Here is a 26,631-nt window from a genome sequence, read left to right as displayed (position 1 = left end):
TGCTAGAGTGGTCTGTGAACAGCCGGTGAGCCCTGGAGGAGGGGAGCTTTGCAGTAGCTCTGTGGTCACCAAGAAGCCCCAGCCCCTTTGCACGTTTTACATACTCTCGAACTAGAAAGCTGTAGCGTGTGAAGTCCGCCTACTCAGGCCATTGGTATTTGGAGGAACTATTGCTTCTCATTCTACCTCTTGTGTTAGAGGCTGCGGAGTGGGACATGAGAGACCCAGGCTAGTTACCAGTGTTGGCACTGATTTCCTGGGTAAGTGGGCAAGTCATTTAATTTCTCCTTCTCTACTCATTTGCAGAAGAGACATGCTGATAATGTTTCTTGTGGTGTCTCACCAGTCTTGACTTTGCTAGACATCAGCTGTTTGTTTGTTTTGGTTTGTTTCTTACTAAAGATCTAAGACATGATCGGAAATCCGGCTGCTGTCATAATAAATCTAAGCTTGCTTTTTCCTTAAAAGCAAGTAAAATGTAGGATTCCCTTGTTGAGGAGCACCAGTGGAGATGATCATTGTACCTGAAGGGATGTATCTTCTCGGTATTGTGCTAAAGGTGATGTAATGGTTTTGCAAGAAAAACAACCCCCTCCCAGGTACACTCTCAGTCTAAGTAATTACCCAGCAGAGCAGGGCTGAGCGTGGAACAGTGCGGTGCCAGGATGGCCCATCTAGGACCTGGGGTTCATCTCTTCTCTGCATGCATAGACTGCTGAGGAAATTAAATCAGTTAAGTGAGTAAGGTGGAGATGGGATGGACTGTGGTGTATAAAACATTTGGCTTATGAGGAGAACTTGGAGGAGAGCCTGTAGATGCATAGCGAGTCCCCAGACATCAGGTTTCTTCATCAAACATTTCAGCATGGTGACATCTCTGAGATTTTTAAGGCTCAGGAGAGCAGGACGAAGTGACCTCTCTTGCTCCAGTCTGGTTAAAGAGGGGAGTTGTTCTGCAGTTACAGACCTTCGTCTGGAAGATGTGGACAATGAAAGTGCTTTGTCTCCTTCCTGGTGGCTTTTCCTGTTTAGGAGAACTGCTGGTAGTCCCTAAATATTCAGGGAGCAAAGGGACCTTGAATTACTAGGTCATTTTGTGGAGGAGAAAAAAGGTAGGTGTTGAAGGTTTGTAGAAGTCCTATCACATTGTTGGACAATGAATGCCCCTTGTGCTCCTAAACCCCAGCACGATCCTGGCCGGATGGCTGCTCTTGCCACGTACATGCACGGCACAGTGAGTTGTGTGATGACGTTAGCCCGCTGTAGTCTTCCAGTCAGCAGAGAATGTCGCATGCGTTGTAGTGGTTTTTCTTCCTTCTATGTTTGTTTCTACCCCTGCCTTTCTGATGGATCTGTGCAACGACTACAGCGTGTTTTCCTCCCTTGGAAAAGGCAGAGCCTTTCACTGGGCTTCAGCACCTCCTCGTAGACTTAAGTGCTGTGCTGACTTCTGGCTTGGGCATACGACCAAAGACTCTTGAGTTGAAAGAGTTACCGTGCATTAGTGGAGCTGATGTACGTGACCCTGTGTTCACTCTGCGTGCCCCAATTGTGGAGCACATTATAGTAGCTTTCACTGAAGTTTCAGCTTTTAACTGGGGCACGAAGAGCACATGCTTAGTCTTGCCACATCCAGTTCTAGTAACCTGATGAGGATCACTTGCCAGGTAAGCCCAGAAAGAATAACCTTTGCATACATTTAACACTTTCTCTTCCAAGAAAATGTGGATTTGGAGGTCTTTGCCACACCGACTGATTTTCCTGAAAGTTTTTCCACGCATCTGAACTGAACTTCAGGAAACCCCTTAAATCAGTGCAGTGCCACCAGGAAGAGGCCGCGTTTCCTGAAGATCTGCTTCATTGCTGGGAAGATGACGTGGCTCTTTGCCCGTGAACTTCCATCACATCTGAAAGGTGCAAACTGCTAGCTGCGTGCTAGCGCAGAGACAGAGTGGGAATGTAGGTGAGCGGCGTGGAGGAGAACATAAAGGAAGGAAAAGGATCATTAATGCTGTGTCCCAGGCAGGAATAAAAACAGATTGTCCGTGCAAATCTCTTTAAGGCTGGAATCCCCCTTCAGTCCCGTTAGGATCAGTCTTAGTAATAAGGATCTTTTTTTAGATAGTTGGCTTGTGGGGAAAAAAAAAAAAAAAAAGAACTTTCATCTAGTTTGCATGTAATAGGTTTTGGAGCATTGGCTACATGGTAATTACATAAAAATCATGTCATTGTTTGGTAGGTTTCCATGATGGCTTGAAGCTTGGTACATGAATATGTTTGCCTCCAAGGAAATTGATACTTCTTTAGCTGAAAAGTGGTTAGTATTGACTATACAAGGATATAGTAACAGATTGTAAGCTTCGCAACAATTGTATCTTTTAAAGTTGTTATACCAGAAATTGTGAATGAGAAAGGATCAAGTACACATTTATAGTTTAGAAGCAAGCTATAAAAATTGTTGGTCACTATTCCTCTCATAGAAGCCCAATCTGTATCCAAAGGAACATCAGGCTGGAAAGATCAAGTAATACAGAGGAAAATGTGACTCTGTGCATGTGCTCATGTGTCTGCAACAGCCGTTGCAGACGGGACAATAAAGGTGGTAAATTAACACGCAGCTTTCTGAGCGAGCTGAAAAACTTCTTCCCACATAGGTGACACGTCACAAAATTCAGAGAAGTAGCTGAAATTGCGTTGGAAAAGCACAGGAAACAAGCACGGTTAGTTCTCATAGCGCGACAGTGAACTGAGTGGGTTCGTAAAGTGTTGGGTCTCGTCTGAAGTAGTCAGTAAGGGGATGCAACAGGAGTCTGCCTCCTCTGCTTTTCAGAGTTAGCTTGCTAAAAATGGAAATATATAACATCTGTTAATAAAAGTGTGTGAATAATGAAGGCTGGCTCACATACCTGATCGTATGCACCCTGTTTTTCAGTTCTTAAGAACTTTGCTGCGCATTAACTATTTTTGCTGAAAATTTCCGTTATATGCGCTCTCAGCCTGATTTTTAAAACAAAGTTTTACAACATAGATCAGTCATATCGTAGTATGAATACTATAGAAAAACCCAAGGGGAATTAGTAATTCTAGTTTTGGGGCAGAGGTAAACAGCATGTGGTGAGATCACTGTGAATAAATGAATAAAATAAATTAAATACTGAATTGCACATTCAGTGATAGAGGCCTGTGGAAAAAAATAGCATGTGATCACATACATAAAGATGATGAAATCTTGCATGTGCACAGAAAGGACCAAAATACAGTTAAAAAGGCAACCTCATTCTGTCCTGTAGCATTTTGGTTCTTGAATTTCCAAATACAATATTTTAAAAGCCTTTTTTCTTCCAGTGTGACTAGAAAGAAACATCCCCAGAAAAGAGCATGGATAGTAGTTACTATAGTTTATCTTAAATTATTTGTTATTAGCTAATGGGAGCGTTGAGAGCTGAGTTAGCGTAGCGAGCAGATCCACGGGTCAGAAGAAGACACGGGCATCATAGGCAGCAGGGAGGGTAGTGCTGAACCTTTTGCTGTCCTCAGACTTACTTGGACAAGAGTTTTAGACCTGAAGGAGCTCTGTGTACGGTCATGTTCAACTTTAATGAAAAGTCTTTCACCTTTTTCTTTCCCGTGAGCTTTACTTAATCGAGGCTGGTCCAACCTTTGTCTACAGTGGTGGTGGTTGTTCCTTCTCAGGGCTGCTGTGGGAGGGTGGTCGGTCAGCGGTGCGATGGCCCCTTCAGTGATTTGAGATTTTAATGTGCTGCTTCATCACCATTTGCTCTCGTATCGTTACTGTCATTTTTTCTTGTTAAAATTTATGAAGTTAAGTAGAGCGCCTCGGTTTATTTTAAATGAGTCTCTTAATAGGTTATGCTAGATTAGGTGCATGTCCCATGTTGTACAGGCTGTGACAGGTTTCTTTACTAGTGTGTTGAAAAAATAATAATAATTGAGAACTTTTGGGCTGACATAAACTATGAGTAGTACAAAAATGGCATGCCCTGCATGCTTAAGAAAAGCCTATCTGTTACTTTCTTAGCATAAGCAATCATAAACATCCCCTAGCTCTGTCCTTGTCATGAAACCAGAAACTAAATTGGCTGAGAGGGGGAAAAAAAGAGGAAGAGCTTGCAAATGGTGCTTCAGAGTTCTGGTTTGGTCAGAGTTTACCTGGGATTTTCCTCTCCTCACATTTTAGGGACTTTTCCCTCCAAAGCAGACCTTTCATCTTTGCATTTTGCTTCCGTGGTCTTTGTTTATGGTAGAAGTGTGGCCAGCACAGGGGTGGTGGTGTAGCAGGGCCGGCACGGGGGGGTCAGCAGCCGGCCGGAGTCTCGTTTTCCTGTCAGAACTCCCCAAAACAAGCAGGAAGCAAAACTTGCATTTTTAAATCCGAGCAGGTCTCAGTGCGCAGGTTTGCCTCAGGTTAAGCGTGGATGTGCGCTGGGACGCTGCTTCTCAAAACCTGTGTGGGTTTCGTGTTTTCCCTTTGCCCATTAAAATATTTTATGAATGGAAAATAAAGGGTGCTGGGTCCGTGGGGTCCAGCTGGGCAGCACATGCAGGCAGCAGCTTTCAGGCAGCTGACGGCATTTCTCTTGGCAGGCACGGTGGCTCTGCCATGCATCTCCTCTGTGTCACAGTGCGTCTCTTTTGGGAATTGCGGCAGCTCTGCCAGGAAAAATTTAAATGTGTCCCACTGAGAGCGAGAAAACTGTGTTGGGGTAAAAAACCCACAAATCCCTTGGCTGCTCAGATAAGGAGCCGAAGCAATGTGGCATCTATAGCCTTGTTTGAGCTCAGGTGGGAAGTTTTCTTAAAAATAGCCCAGCGGAGCATGGAGGCAGCATCTGTTGTTGTCGTCTGACGTCTTGAAGTATCTCCCAGCTGACGCTTTTATCCTCCGTTTCCTTATTGCAGCGAAGCTCTTTTTGTGTTTCGGGGTATTTTTGTTGAGGGGAGGCTCTCAGCAGGGCCAGGTGCAGATGTCTGGGCTTTACAGGAGGCTTCGGAGCCAGGCGGGCTTGCCCAGGCTCCTCCTTCCACAACAGTGGATTAACTTCTTCCTTCTGGTTCAAGGAGGATTTGCAAATAGTTTCTAAAGCATTTAATTTATGCCCCCGCCTTTTCTTTCTTTGATTTTTGAGGAGTACAGAGGTGTGAAGGGGTTATTTAACAATGTTGTACATTTGTCTTAGAAAAGCTGGGACTGTTGGGCATGAACCACTTTTACAAAGGGGATCTTGGCCATGGCAAGTTATAGGCGGGAACTTGAGTTTTTACCAAATATTTTTCTCTCCCAAATTTTTATTAAGTCTTAATAGTTTCATAGCCAAACCAGAAACAAACTGATTTTGAACGACCTGCCTTTAGAATTCCGTCTCCCCATTTTTTTAACTTTTCATCTTTCTGATACCAAAATTTTGTGAGCGCTTCATCTGTCTATGAGAAAAAAAAAATACTTTCTGTGGACCCAGATCTGTTTGTTGACCTCATCCAAAGAAATGAGGTGTGGGTTTTGCAATTGTGGGTGCATGGTTTTGTTTTTGTGCCTGTGTGTACTCAGAATCGCTAATTTCGCGGTTGTAACCCTAGCACGAAGGATGAATCGTTGTCCCCCTCTGCTGGTGGTGCACCGGGCTGGGGGTTTGCTCACCCTGCCAACTAGCTGACTTACTCTGCAACTGAAATACAGACTTTTAAGAAGGTGGCAGGTATGTGTGTATACATTGGTCAGAATTTTAAATCACCAGAGAAACCCTTTGCTTTGGCAAGTGTTCAAAAGGCTGTAAGGCATGTGGAGTTAACAAGCAGAATCTTGAGACTGGTCCGTCCTACCTTCCCCTAAATATTTTGCAGCATGCATCACAAAAGACTCTTTCCACCATGAGAAACAGAAATCAGGTGAAGAGAAAATGTGCTTTGAAAAAAGCAAATTCTGTCCTGTCGGTCAGACTCCCAGCAGAGACTGAGCGCATCCCCATTGTCCTACGTCGTGTTCCCTGGAGTAGTGCTGCTCGAAGAGGATGGGTTAAGTGCTGAGAAGTGCTGAAAGAATGAGCAGGGGAAAGTGGAGCTTGTGGTGCAGGAAGAGACCAGCGGAGCATGGTGCAAGCAAGCAAAACGCAGTCTGAGAAAGGGTACAGCTGGTATCTGTAAGTTGATTAGGGAAACATTCACAAGGGAGGGAGATAATCTGCAGAAGATACACTAAAAACAGTGGTCCACTGAGGCTCAGAAACCTTGTAAGTGGCAGAGGATAAAAATCCCCTTCAGATTTCTGAGATGAAGCATGAGGGGTGTGTAATGTGATGCCTAAGATTGCAAGAGACCTAATGTAATGGCCACGGGGAGCTCTGAGTCACGCACATGGGACTGGGGTGAGCCTCGCACAGGGGACAGTCGCACGGCTGCCGGTACATGCCTGCAGGCAGCAGGGTCTAGAGGAGCAAAGGGCTGCTGTAATGCTGTCCTGGCTGGCACCGGGTGCCATGACCTGTACGTACGATAATATTACTGTGTAGGACTGGTAAAAGGTGCTACTGCTAAGACAGAGCAGGAATTTGTCTTGTTCAAAGGAGACTTTTTTGGAAGATTAAGATGCATTTTTAAAAAGGTGAATTCCTGACATATAGCATGGGAATATCTGGAAAACTCGTTAGTAAATAGCAAGTTAGAGATTGGATGTTGGTTGGTTTGGTTCATCCCCCAAAGCATATTGTAAATGAAGCAGCACTTAAGGTTTTTTTTTTTTGGATTCTGGGAATTGTTGCCGCGATTAGAAACAAGAGTATGAGCTATTAAGCAAAACCAAAGAACACTCTGTTGAAAAGCAACAATTTTGATTTATGAATCTGCGAGAAGGCAATGGTTTTTTATTTCCTTTCACATTTTAAAACGTCTGGACAATCTTTTTAATATTATGCCTACACAGACATTAAAATATATTGAGTTTCAGTTATAAGATATGTCGTTTAAAAGGGAGTATTTTCAATTAGATTAAAGCTCATATCTTTAACCTTTTGCATTTAAATTTTATGGTGCTGTGCAGAAATAATTACTGGCTTGTCTACGTGTTCCAGTAATCATGCTCTCAATTACTTCTCCCCCATATTACTGCCGAGGGAATGTGTCTGGAAACTCAAATTTAGCATTAAAGTGGCATGGATGGAAGGAACATGCAATTTAATTGTAAATGTGCGCTGGGCTGTTAAATGTTATTTTTTTGTATGATAGTATCACATTTGCTGGGCACTTTCCAAGCACAAGGGAAGCTTGTGCGGCATTGTCAGACTTTCTCCAGACTAAGCCTAAGGCTTATAAAGCACTATTCATTGAAGTCTGCTATATCAGATTAAGGCCTAATGCTGTTGCAGCAAAAACAATACACATTTAGTTCAAGTACATTTTGGCAGAGATAGGGGAGAAGAGAAAAAGGAGGGATGGAGAATACAAATGGAGAAGTCTTTCAGCCTCAGATGAGTGATGGGTAATGTGTACCAAACTAGCAGTACTGTCATGTTTAGTTTAGACACGTTTTGTCACATTTAGTTTACTGTCACACTTCATTAGTGACTACCCCAGGAGAAGCCGGTGGGATGCTTGGTTTCCCCTTGAGAGCATGGAGCCGTGGCTGATGGGCAGTGATGCGGGACCAGCGCCAGAGCATGGGAGTCTCTCTGGAGATGCAGAATGGAGTCCCACATCCTCCTTCTCTTCAAGAAGTCCAGACTCCTTCCCCTTCTGGCTTATTCCCACGCCAGTGGGAGAGGAGCAGCCTGTCCACCTTTGGAAAGAAACATACACCCATGCCTTTCAAGCATGCCAGCATCATCTTTCACTGATGCTCTTACCATCAGGACTGGGATCAGGGAGATGTCTTACCAATGTCCACTCTTTCCCCACCTGCTTCTTGAGTATTCCTGTAGTGTCTCGTTGATTTTACAGTCCTGGTATCAGACAATACTTTAAATAGAAGCACTGTCACGCCTACTTTAAAAAAAGATGGTATTGAAGTTTTCCCGGTTTGATTCAGGTGGTAAGGATAGCCTCTGACTTTGGGTGGGAGTAGTTTTGCAAACCAGCCCCAGAATACTGACGTGGTTTGTGGTGTTAGATAAGGCTTAAAAAAAAAAGTAGGCTTTTGGAAGGTGCCCGTGCTGCTTGAAGGTACTGAAGGCATGGGCTGCACTTCTTGTGAACGAGGATCCTCGAAGACAAATATGACCCTTGCAATGATACTCCCTTGAGTAGCTTCCTTATTCTCTGCCGCCCATCCAAGGCTCTGCACCTTTCATAGAGCAAAGGAGAATAAAACAGAGAAAAAAACCTGATAATCTGGAAGGGGAAGAAACAATAGACACTGGGGAAGAATTGGAATTAGCAATATGTGGTTAAAAATGTGAAGAATGAAGTGACTTCAAAAGCCATGAAGGAGATAAAGCAAAGAGCAGAATGCTCCTTTGGTGTCACAGCTATGGATTGCAATGAGTACAACACCAAACTGATGGCTGGTGCTCTGAAAATATGAAAAAACCCCAATGAATAACTGAGGCTTCCCCCTGTGTTTTGTTTGCGTCTCAGCCAGTGCACTGAAAGAGCCAAAAGAAATGAGTAGACTTACATAGACTCCTAGATGCTTGCTGTGACTGTCTTTGGTTGAGACTAGATCCAGATCTCAATTATATTAATGGAAAGATTCCCTTGGATTGCAAGTGGCATTTTATCAGCCTGACCATATATTTTGTGCCTCAAACTGTACAAAGCCATTCCTGACAATTTTTTTTTTTTTTTTTTTTTGTCAGCCAGAGTCAAGTTGCTCTTGGAGAGCACGAAGATAATCCATTTCAGTTGCGTAGAGGATCAGACAGTCACATAAATGCAGGTGCGTTGGCTTTTGAGGTTTGGGTTTTGTTTGTTTGTTTTTCGGTGGGAGGATTAATTTCATAAACTATAGAATTGGTGGTTTGGGCTTTTGTTATTAATTGAGCTCAAGCTTAGTAAAACATGGAACGCAGACCCCATAATACCCAGAGTGTGTGTGTTCATCTATTTCCTTTCGGCTCTTTCTATTTAAGCACTGGGTATAAAATGCAAAACGCATTTTGTTTTGAGTCAAAGCTGTCTTGTATGCATTCTTGGCAGTCTAAAAGCTATTGCATTAAACCTACTTAGTGCTACTCTTTCCTTCTGGAGAGAGAGAGAAGTAATAATAAAAAAATAACTCTCCAATAAAGCTCATTTCACCATGACACATTAAGTATCAGGAGTTTAAAAGACAAAGGGTGAGAGGGGAGAAAACTGTCAGAAATATTTAGCTGTTAAGGAGATTGTAAAAATAGAAGCTAACTTTTTTTTTTAAAGGAAATATAAATTGTACTGTTTATATTACCCAGCCTCAAGTATTGTTTTTCAGCCAGTTAGGTGCTTAAGGATGTGAAAGTTATTCCTGCTTTACAGTAAGAAGAGAAACCTTCTAGAATAGTTGTGGAGCCACTAGAACAGAAGGGAATTATTTGGACCAGAGTTACCAGAAACAGAATAATCCTTGACATTTCTTTTTTCACTTTTTCCCTCATTTATGAGAAGTACTGATTTTGAATAATCAGGTTCCCAATGTGAAGGCTTTGAGAAATGCGGTGCCTAGCCCATCACAGTATGCAGTAGCCTCATTAAGCAGTGGATTTGTGTTCTGACAAATATTCAAACTCTTCACGTTTTCCTTAACTATTTTTCCTCCACTTTCAGTATCTAAACGTAAAAGAAGATTGCAAAGCCATGGCTTTCTGTGCAAAAATGAGGAGCACAAAGAAGAGCGAAGTAAACCTGGAAGCTCAGCATCAGGGTTTAGAAATACTTTTCTACCTGCAAGATAAAAATCCTATTTGTTACACCAGTGGCGAGTTTACCTCGGAGGAGCTGTGCATTGAAGCTGCACAGAGGTGTTGTGAGTATATGGATTTTATATAAGTTCTCAGTGGCAAGGCCTGACAGTATCGAAAGTGATGCATCCTTCTCTGCATGTAAGTCAATGTTTGTAGAAGAAATATGCATGTTATGTAGTCTAGGATGGAAACTTTTGCCAAGGGTCTGTTTGGGCAGTTCTTAAAACTGCTTGGTGTGGAAGAAATGGTGGGAGAGACTGTCTTGAGATTAGTATAAAGTGATGATCTCCCACCCTGGTAGATACAGCTACTGATTTTTTTGATTTGGGTGTGATGATTAGGTTTCTTTGAAGAGAAGAGGAGATACCATATACAAATAAGTTAACACAAAGCTGGTTTTACCTCATATACTAGTTGGTAAGCCTGTCAGGATCTGTTCTGTGTTACAACACATTTTGGAGAGGGCTAATGAAAAAAAAAACAAAACACAAAATCCCAAACCTATTTGTTACTTTTCCAGTTTTAGTTTTCTGTTACTTGACACTTTTTTGCAGAGAGTTATTCACCAGTTAAGATTACCTGAACTGTGCACAATTGCGGTAATGCATAAATGTATAATGAAGATTTCTTGCTTTGTCACTGTGGTCCTTGACTCAGCAAAATATTTGAATATATGTAATTCTACTGGAATTAGTGGATTTAATCTATGTTTGAGGGTCATGAACCAGTATACTTTTATATTTACAATTCTCAGGTTCTTGCCCGCTCTGATCCCAATTTTGTGTTCCCCAGGCTTCATGGAACACTAAATATTATTCAGCTGATATGGGAGTGGTGAATCTGGCTGTAATAAACAGGTGAACTGGGCATAAGTTTCCCTGCAGCTTTAAAATGTTTTCTTTTCCCATGTCATCTTGATTCTTGTAACATTGAGTACCCTTCAGTTCATTTGCCTAATTGCTTCTCTTCCATTGGAAAGGCAGGAATGATGGGAATCTTAAGGACAAACCTCATCAAATAAGTACTCACGTTGTTTTTGAATAGTTTTAATGAAAATGAGGAGTACTTAAAACCCACCTATTTATGTCAGCCTGTAAGAGCTGTGAACTGCTGCTGTTTGTATGGGTGTGAACCCACATAATGTGCAACTGCTCCCAGTAATTTCTGTTGGAAGTTTAAAACCTTTGAAGAAATGACTTCAAGTGAGCTTTCCTTAAGGGAACTTCTTTCTACCTTCTCTTGCTTTTCATTAAGTCCACAGCACGTGCTAGTGAAGTACAAAAGTTTACCTGTTTCAGCAGGCCTGTGGTGCTGGTCTCTGCTGTAAATCACAACTTGAATGTTAAACCATTGATGGCATCTACGTACTGCTTGTTGACCTGCAGGAGGCAGTGGCTGCCCAACCCGACCTTCTGTGATCTTTGCAATTAGGCTGTTCAGTTTTTATTTCCTTGGCTTCTTTTCTTCCCTTCTGCGCTCTCTCCCCAAGACACAGTAGAAATGTTTTCACTGAATTCTGCAGGACTCCAACAAAGTGCTCTGCAGTTGGCCCAATTTCAGAAAGACACTTAAGCACATGCTACGGTGCTCTCTGCAGCTTTGCTGCTTGCCTGACCAGGGCTTTTGCAAAAAGGTACTGCCTCCTATTGAGCAGGAGACTGAAGCAAGGAATTCAAACAACGGTAGACCTGTAAACACACCGTAGCCCGTTTTTCTCTGGGATGATGTAAATGCAAAGGTTAAAACAGGTCGGCCTAGACATACAAGTCAAAGTCTGTTCTTTGTTGGAAAACTCTCTGTTGAATTGGCAAAGAATGGAAAAATTACACGTTATGCTTTCTGCTTGTTTGCTAATGAGAAGGGGATTTTAATTGTTTCACTAAAACCTTCTCTTTCAACTATGGGAGTAAAATTTATTAATAAAACTGAGAACAAAGTTGTGGTATTGCTGAGTGGTTTTGTTAAAACAACCATTTCTGTGATCTGGAAAAAGTGAAGATTTTTAAGTCATTTCCTCTTAAGTTCAGACAAAATCAGGATTTCAGAATAAGTTCAGTGTTAGAAGTACCTGAACTGATACGTTCTTTAATACACAATAAAACCAATGGAGTGAACCAGTGTGCAGTTTGCGGTTCCACTTTAACCGTAACTTTCTAGTGTTTGTTTTAAACTAATCCTAGTATCAGTTTCTTTTTATGGTCTGTTTTGCAAGATCAGATATTTGCTTTATGCATTTATATTTTTGGGGCGTGCATATGTATTGTACCCTTGTGATTCATACGTTTGTGTACTTTTCTCTGACAGCTATATCTCCTCTGTGCCATAATCTCTTTGCACTGTATGATGAAAACAGAAGACTCTGGTATGCACCAAACCAGGTCTTTAAGATAGATGAAAAAACATCACACCGGCTCCATTATCGAATGAGGTAAGCGCATAATATCTGAAAAATGATTCCTTAACCATATGTAGATGCTCTTGCTCTTACTGCTGAACTCACTGAAGAAGCAGGAAAGCAAAACCAAAAGAAGCAGCTTGCTTTTCACAGCATAGATAAGAGATTAACAGTAAAAGCTTAAAATGTCTCCTGATTTTTTTTCATCTTTGCTATATAACGTTAAAAAAAGCCCCAGAAGTTGAAAAACCACAAGAACCCGTATCCACAAAGCTGTAGGTGACTGAACTAGCTAAAAGCTAAATTGAAAAAAGGGCTCAAAAATGTTGGTTTATTATGTCAGTATTTTGCATGTTTCAATTTCCTTTTGAAGTGTTGAAAGTGAACTGTACTCCTACTGAAGTCAATGGGAATTTTACTATTAACTTGAAAGGAAAAAAGCAACATGCTGTTGCTTTTGAAATTCTCCTCCAGGACTGTAGGGGAATCTGTGTGACCTCACTGCGGGTGGCATGCATTAGACTGGAGAAAGCATTCAGAAAATAGAAACCATTGTTCCCAGGATCTTTATCCATCATGTACCATCAGGTTGAACTTCAGGTGGCATTCTTAAAATACAGCACATAGCCTGTTGAGATTTCTGGGGCTGAATGGGTACACCAGCCCTCATCCACAGGAAAATGAAAGCAGTAATGCTGGCAACTGTTGAGCACTCTCACATACTCTAGCTAAAGGAAGGTTGTCCTCCTTTTAGGATATGATAGAAATCTAATTCTGCACATTATGCTGCATTCTTTTTTTATTATTATTTTTATTCTGACTTTTCTTCTTGCATCAATATGAGCTTTAAGTGTATGATTCTGATTACGTTTGTGCCAGACTGGGATTGTTATTGTTATTGGATAAACTGTTATGAGAAGGAAAAAAAAAAAAAAAGTCAACAAAAAGATCTTTGCTTTTCAGGTAATTATACCACTGATACCTATTTTTAGAAGAGGAAGAGGATATTACAGTCTTTTCTTTAACACAGTCTATTAGTGGTATTAATGGCTGAACCTCAGCTAATCTCAGAGTTAAACAGCTGTGATTAAGTTTGGCAGATAAACACCATACAATAATGGAATTGAGTGACTCTAAAAGAAGCTCTGAGGACTCTAATGGCCTCTTACAGAGCATTAAGTGCCCTTTCTTGCTTTAAGAGATCAGTCAGATTAACCATGTACTGGATAATAAAAAAATTTCTTGGTATAATGTGAGTCTGGGGTGTTTTCCCCTGATACTGAAATTCTTTGATGTGGTGTGCTTTTCTCAGTAAAAGAAGGTAGTATTTAAAAAATGTAGTTGTGGGAATTTAATCCTCTGATTAGAAGTATGATGCTGTTTTTTTAACTCAGTTCTTTAAAAGTAGTTTCCGCTGTGTTTGGTGTTTATATGTTTCTGCTTTGGGTGAGGGATGAGAGCTCTCTCCAGGTACTCTTTCATTCCTACTGCATCTTACTTGCATGGTGGGTAACACCACCTTCTTTAAAACTGCTTTAACAGCTCCCTCTTATAAATCTTCTTCGCTCTTCACATCTCTATCAAACTTTAGGTATATGGGCAGAATTACTCTATGTTGAACTTTTGTTTTCTGGATTTTTTTCTGTTCTACCATTTTACACAATGAAGCTATTGAATGTGCCCTGCTTTCTGTATGTAAAAGTTCTGGTGGTTTATTTTTTTAAGCTTTGGAGTTGGGATTTGAAGTTTGGCAGGGGCATCTCTTTTGTCAGATGTACTCCATGCATGGAAATTGGCAAACTTTGGGCCAATAATTTGAATTTAAAATAATTTCATATGCATTTAAGTAGAGCCTGTATGAGTTAAGCGCTAAAATCTAAATATTCCCATCTCCCTAGGAATAATGTAGTGTATTGGTGAAGTGGTATTTTCCTTTCTTTCATTTCTAATCTATCGCGTGTCTTGGCTTGGGCATCTGAACTGAGAGCAGGGCAGAGCACTGAAAAACTATGAGCAATACAGGATTGTGAAACTGTTCTCTAAATGAATATTGTTTATTCTGAGCTCTGCAAGAGGCAGAATTCCTCTTGAAAAAGGAAAATGGTCTGGGCTTATGTAACAGTGCAGTGTATTAGACTGTATGTAATCATTTAGAGACAAAACAATTTTTATATAGACAATCCACTTTCTGAAATTTCATTACATTGTAGATTTGATTTAGTCATCTCCTATTGTAATTATATATATATAAAATGAAGGTATGTGAGTAGTTTCAAGTGCTTTTAGATGTTCGATTTTTCTCCCACTGCTGAAAGCTTTAGATTTGGTTTCTGATTGTGTGTACTTCCCATCCTCCTCCTCTCCGCATCAAATCTGTGCCAGCTGATATACTTTTCATAATACTTTAAAGGGGCTTGCTTTTCACTAGAAACTTTGTAACTAGCCCTGTATTTCTTTCACTTGCCTCAAGTTTGGGGAAAAAAAAAAAAGTCTACAACATAAGAAACCACAGCGTTTTGTAATATCCTGGACTAATTAGCACACCAGCTGATGGAGGAGGGGTTTAACTGTTCCACAGCTGGATTGTCTTTAAGCCAGAGGTAGCAGTGTCTCTTGACATGGAGAAGGGATCCAATACACATGTTTCTGGAAACTCTGGAAAGAAGGACTATCGGAGCTGCTATAGGTGAAAGAGGACAGCAAGTCCCACTCCAGCATTTCCGCCGCTCCTTGGCCAGATTGAACGGATGAAGTGCAAAACTGCTCTGTCCCAGGGGTGACCCGCTCGGGCTGACTCCCCAAATCCCCCCTCCCTGCTGCGGCACCCATGCCGCAGGTGCCTGCCCTGGGCTAAAGCGTTCAAAAGGAGGGGTAGGTCATGCTCCTGAAACTCTGGAGCACGCCGTCTCCTTTCCAGGTCGTTTGCAGGACTTCTGAATTGGAAAGCTTGTGCTCCCATTTCTGTTTGTGAAAGTGGAATAGTAATGATCTGCCTCCCCCTTACCGCAAGTTCATTGGTCTCTTCAAGGCAGAGACTCTCCTTTATTTATATGGTTCCTCAAACAATGGGGCTCTAATTTTTATTGTAACTTTTAAGTGTTGTCTTAATCAGTGCAGTTTAATAGGGAAAGGAGCAAATTCTCCTCTCAATTACAAACAATACACAATACCTTGCCCATAATTATTTTCAGGAAATACCAGAAGAATTGGAGTTATTAATTTTCACTCATCTTATAAAATACAGAAACAAAGTAATTTCCTGGAGGTAGAAGGATTTGCTTTGCTTTGCTTTTTATGCTTCAACCAAAGCAGTTCTGCAGTATCTTACAGTACTTGTCAGGATTTTTTGGCATAGTTGTGTGTTGGTGTTCCTAGATACATGCTTTTGGGGGACTTAAAAAGACTTACCAAAAAGAAAGGATGGACAGAAACACTGTACGGAAAGTCTCATCTCTTTAAGAGTAATTTGATACACCGTTCTTCATTTGAATGGTCAAATTACTGTACAGATAACGTGATGAAAACACATGGTGCTGAACTAAAAGTACCAATTTTATTTTGCTCTTTGAGATCCTGACTCTGCCCTGAGACTGATACACACCAGTCCCAACCACTGCAGAACTGGGGCTTAATCCATGAACTCCCATTCTGGTCAGAGACAAGTCACGAAGATATAGGCATGTATTTTAAAACACACACTTTTGCATGTGGGTTGTTCTGCACCATAATGTTCATAAGCGTTTGCCAGTTGACTTGCTGCCTTCCTGCTGTCTTCCTGTCTTCCACGACACGTCCCTTGCAGTTTTTATTGCGTTATATTTGAAATGAAACTGCTTGGGCAAGATAGTGGTTTGTTATTTAAACAGATTTCGTACTTGTAATCTCAAAATGTGTTCATAGATTATAAGGTACTTTATCTGTTCAGCTTTTTCTTTCAATACAGAAAACGTGTATTTCCAATTCAGGAGTTGGATATCACATGCCTCAACATTTTCTACCTAAAACCTTAGGTTTTTTCCACTCCCTTTTTGTTTACTACTACTTTTATGTGCAGTGTCTATTAACGTTCACATTCATTTGTCTTTTTCCTGTGTAAAGCTGTTTGATCTCATTTTGGTCACAAAAATTCTGTATGATTTTGATCACATATTTAGATAGACATTAAAAGCTTTGCTGTTGATGTCATAGTAATGTGAAACAAATTAGGCGATGCTCACGGTGGTCACTGTTCATCAGAAATGTCTGATACCACACCACCCTTTGTATTAATGCAGTAATATATATATGCAATGCAATAATTCTGCATTGTTTGCTTTTGCTAGTGCTGAATGCTGCTCTGGAATTAGATTGACATATTCTTCTAGAAATCATTCCTACTTAGTAGTTGGGTAAATCTGCTCTGCTGTAACCTTTTAACTGTAAGTAGTTCATGATCATGTGCAAGGCATGAACCTCTGCAAAAGGCACATTGATTCAAACCAGATTTAACTAAACTTTACTTGATTTAAATGTTACTAGAACCCAGATAAACACAAATTTCTGGGGTAATTTAGGCAAAGATTTCTCAAAAGGTGCTAACAGAGCTTGAACTCAAAAATTTCATTAATTTTCAGTAGACACCAACTCCTTTAGCAGGTTTTTAATTAAATAGCTTTGTGTACAGATATGAGTAAAAAGCATGTTTGTCACATACACGGAAGATTTGACTTGTGTCTCTTTGAAACTGGGTGATTTGAATTAGTGCATTTTTCACCAGCTCTATCCAAAACCAAAGGGAAGCAGAAATTCCGGGGGGTGAGGCACAGTGCAGTTGTTTTTCCCTGTGCCTGTAGAGGAGGAGGTCTAAAGTCTTGTTAACCCTTTAGATGAGCCATTTTATCTTGGAATACAAATGCCAGCCATTGGTTAATATACAGTAGAAGTATTACACTGCTCAAGTAATGTCAGAGGTGATGGAAATGTACTTGTCATCTGAGTGGTGGCTTCTTGTTTGGTGGACTGTACAGGGATGCAACAGGCAGGCAGGCATGGGATCGTGAGTTGAGTGAGATACTCTTGAGTGGAAATGCTGAAGATCTTTGACTAATACACCATTTTTCCCCAGTTCCTCAGGCCAGGCATGCGGTTTCAGCAGTGGACCACTTAAGTTGCAACCTCAGGGCAGAAGATTGATGGATTTTGACTTCTAACTGATTTTCTTTTAAAAGATTAAAATACACATCTAAAGTAAATGGAGGATTTCCCCAAAAGTTTTTAAAGTTTATTCCTCTTTTCTTGCAAGATACTACTTTACAAACTGGCATGGCACTAGTGAAAACGAACCCTCAGTGTGGAGGCATTCCCCAAGGAAGGCAAAGAACTCTTACGAGAAGAAGCTGGCACCAGAAGGAACCCCTATACTTGATGCAAATTCATTAGAATACATCTTTGCACAGGTAAGAGGTTGCTTGCAAATGTCTCTGCCATTGTAGTCACACAAAAACTATTTGATCCAGTAGAAGCTGCTTTAAAGACCTATTTTCAAAATTCTAAAGTACATGTAACCTTACCTGTTAGTATTGGTAAGTGTTTTCTTCATACTTCTGCGTGGTGGAGAGAATTTGCTACATGAAGAACAATCTACCCATACGTAGAACATGTAAAGAAACTATATCTCACAGTCCAAAAAGGGCTATATTTTTACAGCATACTTTCTTTTAGTATTAACTGGTTTTGGATATAAATGCTATCACCTTTTCTTTTGCAAAGCATTTGCACATAACTTTGACATCTATAGTCCTATAGAGAAGCAGTAGCAGTATTAAAACTGACAGTATGATGTCCTTTTAATGAGTCTTTTTTACTGCGTGGTGCTAAAACATTGACTGATAAAACCACTGTCACACAGCCTGCTTACATGCAATTTTTCTTTCCTTTGGTTGTGCCTCCCACTTGTTGGCAGTACATGCAGCACGCTGGACATGGCAAGTAAGCAGGGTCCCTATTTCAGAAAGCTTGTGCTCTTGTACAAAAAAAGGTTGTATACACACAAATGATTTTGCAAACCAGAAACTGTCTGGTTTCACCAAAGAAATGGAAAGATTGAAGTTGATGAAGGCTTGTGAAATGAGCAAATGAAATGCACTGGAGAAAAACGTGTTTACTGTTAATGCTGAGCATAATTACTGCAGAATTTTCAGACTTTGAAATATGGTTGTGTCCTTCAGAAAAAGAGATACCATGAAGCTGCTCCAGTGAATCCTTGTTTTGTTGTGAAACCACAATACAAGAAAATACTAAGTTAGCTACAGCTATGTGTGCATTTTAATGGTACCACTTGCATTCTAAAGTAATAGAAGCAGCAAATATTTTTTTTCCTGCGTAATCAAACTTACACCTTGTTTTGTATGAACATTCCTGTGTACATGTGTGCAACTTTGCAAAATCACTGTTTGAAAACATGCTGTAAAACCATTTTATTGTCCTTTTTTTTTTTTTTCCTTTTTTTTGAGTGTCAGCAAAAAGAATGAAGGCGCCTTTTAAGTTGCAGAATGAGTAGGGACCCTAATGGATATTGTCAGACAATGTTGCATTGAGCAGAATTTTACTTTTGGGTAATAACATTTTAAAAAAAGGCCAAACAAGAGAAACACTAATGCTAGTACAAGGCAACAGAAATGTCTTTGCTCTTTGGTAACCAAATATTTTTCAGATTGTCCCAGAGCCAGGCAGCTGCCACAGAGTTTGCAATCTCAGCTTTGAGATGTGGCTTAGAGACTGGGTGCATGAGGTTCATAGAGACACCAGGTGATGGAAGGCAGAGATAAAGCAGAGACACAAAATATTTTATTGCGTACCAGAAAAAAACCCCCATGATGGTGCTAGAAGGGGACAGGGGTGGTGCTTTCTTTAGTTAATTACCAAAAAAGGGAATTTTTGGTGGGCTAATACATAAAAGAAGGGGACAGGAATTTTGGAAGTGTTTGAGCAGTGCAGGTGTTCTCCCTGGATGTCTACACACGTTCTTGGTGACAGCCACAATGCTGTGGACTGTATGTGGGATGGATGTGCTGTGACGATCCACATGGTGATTCCACCTGTTCCACAAACTGTCATTTTAAAAGACTTATGTCAGGCGCAAATGTTGGTGTTTCTTCTCAAATCAGCAGGGTTTGGGGGGTGACTAGTGCTTGCCTGTGTTTCTGTTTCACTGGTCTAAGAGAAGAATGCATCTATTGCACAGCTCTTCCCTTCTTCCCCTACCTTTTCCTGTCCTGGCTTTCGGTTTTGGGTGACTCTTCTTGCTCAAGGAGAGCTTGAGATCTCACAACATACTGCTTGCTCATAGATAAACTATGACAAATAATAAATCCGGTAGCTTTCTTTTCTTGCTTCCTATTAAGGGTCAGTATGACTTAGTGAAAGGCCTGGCACCAATCCGTGATCCTAAAAATGATCAAGAAGTTCATGAAATTGAAAACGAATGTCTGGGGATGGCTGTCCTTGCAATCTCTCACTATGCCATCAAGAAAAATGTGAAGCTTCCAGAGCTTCCCAAAGATATCAGGTAGGTTGGAATAACTACTTTGTCACTGTTGGGTCTGCTGCAATTCTCTTCCCAGAAGGGATTTTAAGCATTCTAACTTCCAGAGTCTGACTGTACAGGAGTTACAAGCTCCAACACTGCTGTTGCTAAGTGGGTCTTCCTAACCTTGTCAAGAAGAATATGTATTAGAAAACCGGAATTTTTTCTTGCCTGGAGAGTATTTGAAATCTATGCAGCTAGTGCACCCAGCATACCAATGTGTTGGGTGCCGATTGACTTGCTGTAAATTCAGGGTTCTGGTTAGCTAGTTCAGAAATGGCAGTGTTGTTAAGTGGCAACCTAATGAGAAAACTGTTAGAATAAATTGTGTTATTGATTTGAGTGGGCTGTATCCATCTGACTAAAAAGCTTTCAGATAAGGTTATTATTTGAATTCCTATTGACTACTAACGCTGTAAACCACTGCTACAGTACCAACTGCACAGTGGTTTACTGCATCTTGTAGTTTTCGAAGTAAAGCAGTTGCACATTTTAGAGAGTTAGAAGTTTAGGAGACAATGGTATTAACTCATAGCATTGTTTTTTCCTTCTAGTTATAAGCATTATATTCCTGAAACTTTGAACAAGACTATCAGACAGAGGAATTTCTTAACCAGGATTCGGATAAATAACGTTTTCAAGCATTTCCTTAAAGAGTTTAACAACAAAACCATTTGCGACAGTAGTGTGTCTCCACGTGATCTGAAAGTTAAATACTTATCAACGATGGAGACCTTGACTAAACATTATGGAGCAGAAATTTTTGAGACTTCGTTTTTGCTGATTTCATCTGAGAATGAAATAAATATATTTAATTGTGGAGACAGTGAGATCCTCCCACTATATGAAGTCATCGTAACAGGAAACAATGGAATTCAGTGGAGGCTCAAGCCAAATGTAAGTATCCCTTGATAAATGGGAATTAGGAGATTGCTTTTGGGCGCATAAGAACTGTTAAAAAATGGTCATGATCTTCAGACACTACAGATCAGCTTTTTATTGAAAGGACTTCTTTCATAGGATTATAGGGTTATGCAGGTTGGAAGGGACCTCAGGAGGTCTCTAATCCCAACCCCCTGTTCAGGGTTAGCTTTGAGATCAGACCAGGTTGCTCAGGGCTTTATCCATTCTGGTCTTGAAAACTTCCAAGGATGGACACTGCACAACCTCTGTGGGCAACATGTTCATCAGGAAAATTAAAGACTGTACTATATCTGCCAGACCAGACACAAGTTTTGAAAGATTAATGTCTGTGGAGGCCTTTATGGTTTGGTGCTCTGTCTTGATAATCAAAGTCTGATAATGCTTTTTCTGTATATGGCACCCCAGGTGCCATGTTTGCTCATACTCATAGACTTTTCATGACTAAATTAAAATATAGTGACATTAAAGCTAAGCTTTCCCACATCAGTGATATTTTATATGTTGCTCCTTGTGTCAGTGCTGCTAATTGAGGTCACTTTGGTTAATCTCTTCTGTACTTTGCATACATAAATATTAAATATGCTCTAAGTTTGAAGGGGTTATGGCATATTCTACAGTTTTTCTCCACATACAATATTGAACAAATAGACCTCTTTTTGCTTGCTTCAGTTCCCCACAGTGATGAGAACCCTGCTGATAGTTATCTTTTGTAGCATAGAAAGCATTGTGCTTCACTTCATTTAGATATAAGCTAACTATCTCTCTATCTCTGATGGAGAATTTCTGTCTTAAATGATAATATTAATGGGAGGGGAGGGAAGGAAGAGCTGCTATTTGAGCAGAAAAGCTTGCCAAGAAGTGCAGCCTGTTTCTTGTAAGGCTCCTGTTTCTGCTTATTCATAGATTATATTTATTTAAATGCCTAAACCAAAGATTTTCATCGCAGTGAGAGCTTTTCTGTGACTAGCAGGAAGCTTTGCTCAGCCTGAACATTTACCTTTTTAAAATAAGTAGTTACTAGTAATTTTTGACCTGTAAGATGCTCAGCTTCATTGTGGTCTGCATGCAGAATTTCATCTGCTGTCGGCAGTTCAGGCATGCAGTGCGAGATGAATGTGGCTCTTGCCTTTGGGCTGAGCTCTGAGAGAGCATTTTAAGTATGTAATTTAGGAATCTCAGCAGAACCCTTTCAGCCTTGTACTGCTACTAAAGTTATTGCTAGTATATCGAGAGAGAGGTAAGTTACCTAGCTAATGACTGGTTTCTTTTATCCTCATGAAAACTGTCTTATGGACTGTTCTTGACTGAAGTATATCCTTGCAATACAGACACACTGAACATGTAAATGAATTGATGATCAGTGCAAAAAGCATTCAAAAATAAAATAGCTGGATGAACTTGGCATGAATTTTTGGTTTAGTGTAAAAACACTGTGCTAAAAAAATATGTTTTTATTAGTATACTTTAATCCAAAATATATCTGCAGTCTGTACAGACAGAGAAAGAGAAGAAGAAGAAGTCTGATGGCAAAAACAAAAAGGATGAAGAAAAACAAAAAATTCGAGACTTATGGAACAATTTTTCCTATTTTCCTGAAATCACCCACATTGTCATCAAGGAGTCTACAGTTAGCATTAACAAGCAGGATAACAAGAGGATGGTAAGAACCAAACCTTGGATACGTTTCCTTCCCATGGGAAGCTGTAGTGACACAGTGTTGTTGGGCAACAGGTGACAGCCTCCTTGAGGAACATTTTCTAATGGGACTCTTAAATAACAGTTTAATATGCTGTCCTCAACACTGTACAAATGCAAAAACGCTAGTTAGAAGAGCAGCAAGTTGGTGAGCACAGTTGCTTTTCTAGACTTGTTACTGCATACCACTGGTGCCTGGTGGCTCCTTGATACGCTTCTTGGCCCGTGGCCTTCCTCTGTACAGCTTGGATAGCCAAAAGCAGCATCAAGAAAGAGGAGTTCAGCAAGGATGGCAGAGGGTGAGGACCTGGGAGGGTGGGAGAGGAGAGTCGGTTTATAGATACCCAGTTCTTCTTGCTGTGGGCTGCCAGCTGTTAGAATTTGGAAAGGAGCTGCCAGAGTGCCCTTGGCTTCAAATCCAAGATGACTGCCCCAGTCCTGAATTTCTGGTGTTTTACAAAGCCTGGCACAGGAGTCTGCCTGACAGATCTCGTGTACGATTACAGCAGAATATAAGTCACGCTGGAGAATGGAATTTTCTAGCCAGTAATGAGTGGGGAGGATAGAGGATGGTCAGTGTTGGTTTCCTAAATGTATATGGTTTTCTGTCATAGCTTTCTGGACAATTTTTTAGCCACTTCATGCAAAAATTGCTGCATATGAAAACATTCCTGAAATGTTTTAGTGGAACTGTATGAATTCTTGACTAAAATATCTTTTTGGTTTAGGAATTAAAACTATCCTCACATGATGAGGCCCTGTCATTTGCATCGTTGATAGATGGATACTTCAGACTTACAGCAGATGCCCACCATTATCTCTGCACAGATGTAGCTCCCCCACTGATCGAGCACAACATAAAAAATGGATGCCATGGTCCCATTTGGTTAGTAAAATATTTGATTTTTATTTTTCCACTGGAATAGTTAGTCCTCTAATACTACTGCATATTGAATCCATTGAGGAAATCTGACATTTGGAAGGTTGTTAGTTCAACAAAACGTTGTAGAATAACTTTTTTTTTCTAATGATTATATGGAAAAAGTATCACTGATTCTCTCCACATCAACTTACTCATCTATAAAACCAGTGTTTCCTCACTATCGGAGTATTTCGAGCCTTACTTCACTAATAGCTATAAAGATCATTGTCAGTTGAACAGATGGGAATATTTTAGGTAAACAGAGTTGAAGTGTATCTACAGTGACACTGGGAGTCCTTGGATGGAGGCACAAAGCCTTTGGTTTTTTTAAATAGCTAAAGCAATTATTTTCCCTTCTGCCCACATTTTTGGCTTTTCCTTTTATGTTTGAAGATGCAATATGTAGAAAACTGAGAGCTTATGTGCACACTGTGTTGGATGTGGAATTTCCCCATTAAGCATGCTAAGAGCTTAATAAAATTTTCTTCCCTTGCTCTTTGGCAGGTAAATGTGAGTGTGTGTAATGCACACAATTAAATCATGTTTTAATAATAATATAAATATTTCTAAGTTGCTGTTACTCATTTTTGTTTCAAATATAGGATTACTCTCCTCTGTATTTACTAATAATAGATTTTGGGTGCAACTGCTCATTTATTGGCTTTCCTCATTTGTGCATTGACTCTTTCAGCACGGAATATGCCATCAACAAACTGCGACAGGAAGGGAACGAAGCAGGCATGTATGTGTTGAGATGGAGCTGCACGAACTTTAACCACATTCTCATGACAGTGACTTGTTTTGAAGGCTCAGAGGTACGTCAGGTGTGGCACTCCCAGCAGTCATTTGATAATGAGCTAAAGACTAGCAGCTCCCTGTAATCCGTGTTGATATATTTATGTTCTTTAGGGCAGACATTCTTATCTTTGATAGCTGATGCAGCAGAGGCTGGATGCTTGTACTCACAGCTTCATTTTCCCTGGAATCCTGTGATATCTCTACAAATATACTGTATCTACAAATATGATTCATTACATCTAGAATATTTCCATTCATAGCAATAAAACTGTGCATGAACATGATTGAAATGAAGCTTTTTAAACTCATATGGTGTAAGAATGACATACAGAATATGTCACTGCAACTTACCTAATGTTTCTTGAACATGGATTTAATTACATGAATGTATTTCTACTGACACACTGTACAAGCATAGCGCATGAGGACAGTTGCCTTTACATGTAGAGCACCACAGAAGGGGACATATACACAGTTAGCTAGCTGAACATATTTTGTGAAAGATGAGTGATAAGTAAAAGCTCATGTGGTAGGATAGGGGTGAGAACCAGTTAGAAGTAGAAAAGAAGAATGCAGCAACTGCACAGAAGTTTGAATTTTACTGACCTCAGCTGGAAGTCTGCAGCTGACTTGCTAGTTTGGGGAAGATATTTAAAGTGTTCACACAAGAATAATAATAGTGTAAAGACATATAAACTGTTTTCCTTCTCTTAGAAAAAAGTGTTATTAAAATGTATTAGAGTCAATTATGAGATCAAGAAGGGTCATTTGAAACAAGAAACGACAAAATGATGAAAAAAAACCTCTTGGAAATAATAGTAATCTCTTAGCATTGATATTTGGTTCATCTTCTGTAGACATTTGCAAAAAAAACCCCTGTATGATCAACACTGTCTTCTAACAGACAGGGCAACCAAGGCATTGAAACAAGAAATTAATTTTGTCTTGGAAAAAATTCAACCTCATTGGGAGGCTTAGAGAGGAAAGAGAGGTGATGGGAAGCTGCAGTATGGTGGAGGTGTGGAAGCAGTAGAGGGTAGAACTTGAAAGGGAATGGGCTTGAGACAGAGAAGTACAAAAGTTCAGTCATTCTTCCTCAATACATTTGAATGAAACTGGGAGGTTTGAACAGCAGCCTGAAATCTCGTTTCACTTGCTGAACAATCTGGGTTGTGAAAGGGAGTTTTGCTATTTTTAAGTTGAGATTTTGAAACCATGGTCCAGATTCTGCAGTTCTTGACCAAGTGAAGAGAAAATTCCTTCTGAAGAGTCAGAACTTCTGCATGCTCTCAGGCTCTGCAGAACACAGAAGCTGTAATTGGACTTGTTAGATGATTACATCTTTGTTGCTCTTCTTCCCCTCTATTATGAACCTTCCTGGGACTGAAGGTTATGGGAATTTTAGGGCCTTTTTCTACTTCATTGGAGTTTGATTAGAGGACACTAGCTTAGGAACAAGTTATTAACTGGTACTACATGTAATTTCAAAGGCTTCTGGAGAGCCTTTATGGCTTTAAAACATCCTTTCACTTTAATGATTATATTTTGTTTTCTTTTTTTTTTTCCCCCTTTGCCCCCTAATAGCAGATGATAAATAATTCAATCCAGTACAAGAACTTCCAGATTGAGGTGAAGAAAGGTGGGTACTTCCTACATGGTTCAAACAAGTCTTTCTCATCCTTAAAAGAGCTGATGGATCACCTGAAAGGACAAATACTTCGGACAGACAACATAAGCTTTACACTGAAGAGGTGCTGCCAACCAAAACCAAGAGGTAGGTAATCTCCTTTAAGAGAGGCAACGAACTTTGTTGTTGAAAGGAGACAAACTCCAGAAATAGCAGGCATTCTAGTGTCTTCGGTTTGTTCTGTATTCTTGTGCGAAGCTCTTTTGTCACTTAAAAAATTATATATAAAGTTTCTTGCTTCTCTGTGGAGGAGGTGTCTTGCCAGAAAGCAAAAGCAAGTGCTGCGAACAAGGTTTTAGGGGTTTCCTTTCAATGTTACAAGCTCAGCACAGGATGCTCAGGGGCTGGTGCTTCTCATGAGCCTTGTTTGCGTGAACTTTTCAAATGACAGAAAAGTTCTGGTTTCCCTTTTTGCACCTAAACAGCTGGCCCTGCAGTATTGACGGCAGAGGTGGAACTCTAGATTTGTTTAGAAAGAAAGTGTCACAGCTGACTCAGAGTCATGGGCTGAAACACTGCGGCGAAGCAGGGACTATATAAGGTCCTTCCTTTGCTCCACCGAGTCACGTATGCCAGGCAGTGCTGCCATGCATCACGTTGCATTCCTCTAGCAAAGGAGGGTTGCAACCTGCAGTGGTTATGTGGCAAACTTCAGTTTGAAGCTTGTTTGCTGTCATTACGAGCTGTTGTTTACTCTATTAGAAGCAGCGGGGAAGGCTTGGTCTGCAACTGTTAGCAAGCAGAACAGCCTTGCAGTCAGTA

The 26,631-nt window shown here is 40.4% G+C and overlaps 1 protein-coding gene across 4 annotated transcripts in view; it reads left to right on the top strand.

Annotated features, from left to right (window-relative positions):
- Window positions 1–26,631, top strand: part of JAK1 (Janus kinase 1) — a 64,034-nt gene that overhangs the window by 23,950 nt on the left and 13,453 nt on the right. For 2 of the 4 annotated variants that reach the window (XM_030033501.2, XM_030033497.2), the window contains 10 exons: window positions 8,805–8,884; window positions 9,748–9,946; window positions 12,189–12,312; window positions 17,561–17,714; window positions 19,662–19,825; window positions 20,398–20,740; window positions 22,254–22,427; window positions 23,191–23,348; window positions 24,076–24,199; window positions 25,767–25,956. In XM_030033501.2, the coding sequence (XP_029889361.1) occupies window positions 8,879–8,884; window positions 9,748–9,946; window positions 12,189–12,312; window positions 17,561–17,714; window positions 19,662–19,825; window positions 20,398–20,740; window positions 22,254–22,427; window positions 23,191–23,348; window positions 24,076–24,199; window positions 25,767–25,956 (1,636 nt within the window). In that variant the 5' untranslated portion in view covers window positions 8,805–8,878. The remainder of the gene's footprint in view (window positions 1–8,804; window positions 8,885–9,747; window positions 9,947–12,188; window positions 12,313–17,560; window positions 17,715–19,661; window positions 19,826–20,397; window positions 20,741–22,253; window positions 22,428–23,190; window positions 23,349–24,075; window positions 24,200–25,766; window positions 25,957–26,631) is intronic. The other 2 variants (XM_030033496.2, XM_030033502.2) reach the window with 2 other exon arrangements.

Source organism: Aquila chrysaetos, chromosome 12 (genome assembly GCF_900496995.4).
Source record: "Aquila chrysaetos chrysaetos chromosome 12, bAquChr1.4, whole genome shotgun sequence".
NCBI classification, from domain to species: Eukaryota; Metazoa; Chordata; class Aves; order Accipitriformes; family Accipitridae; genus Aquila; species Aquila chrysaetos.
Note: the sequence above shows the minus strand (reverse complement) of the source record. Positions and strands in the feature narration are given on the sequence as shown.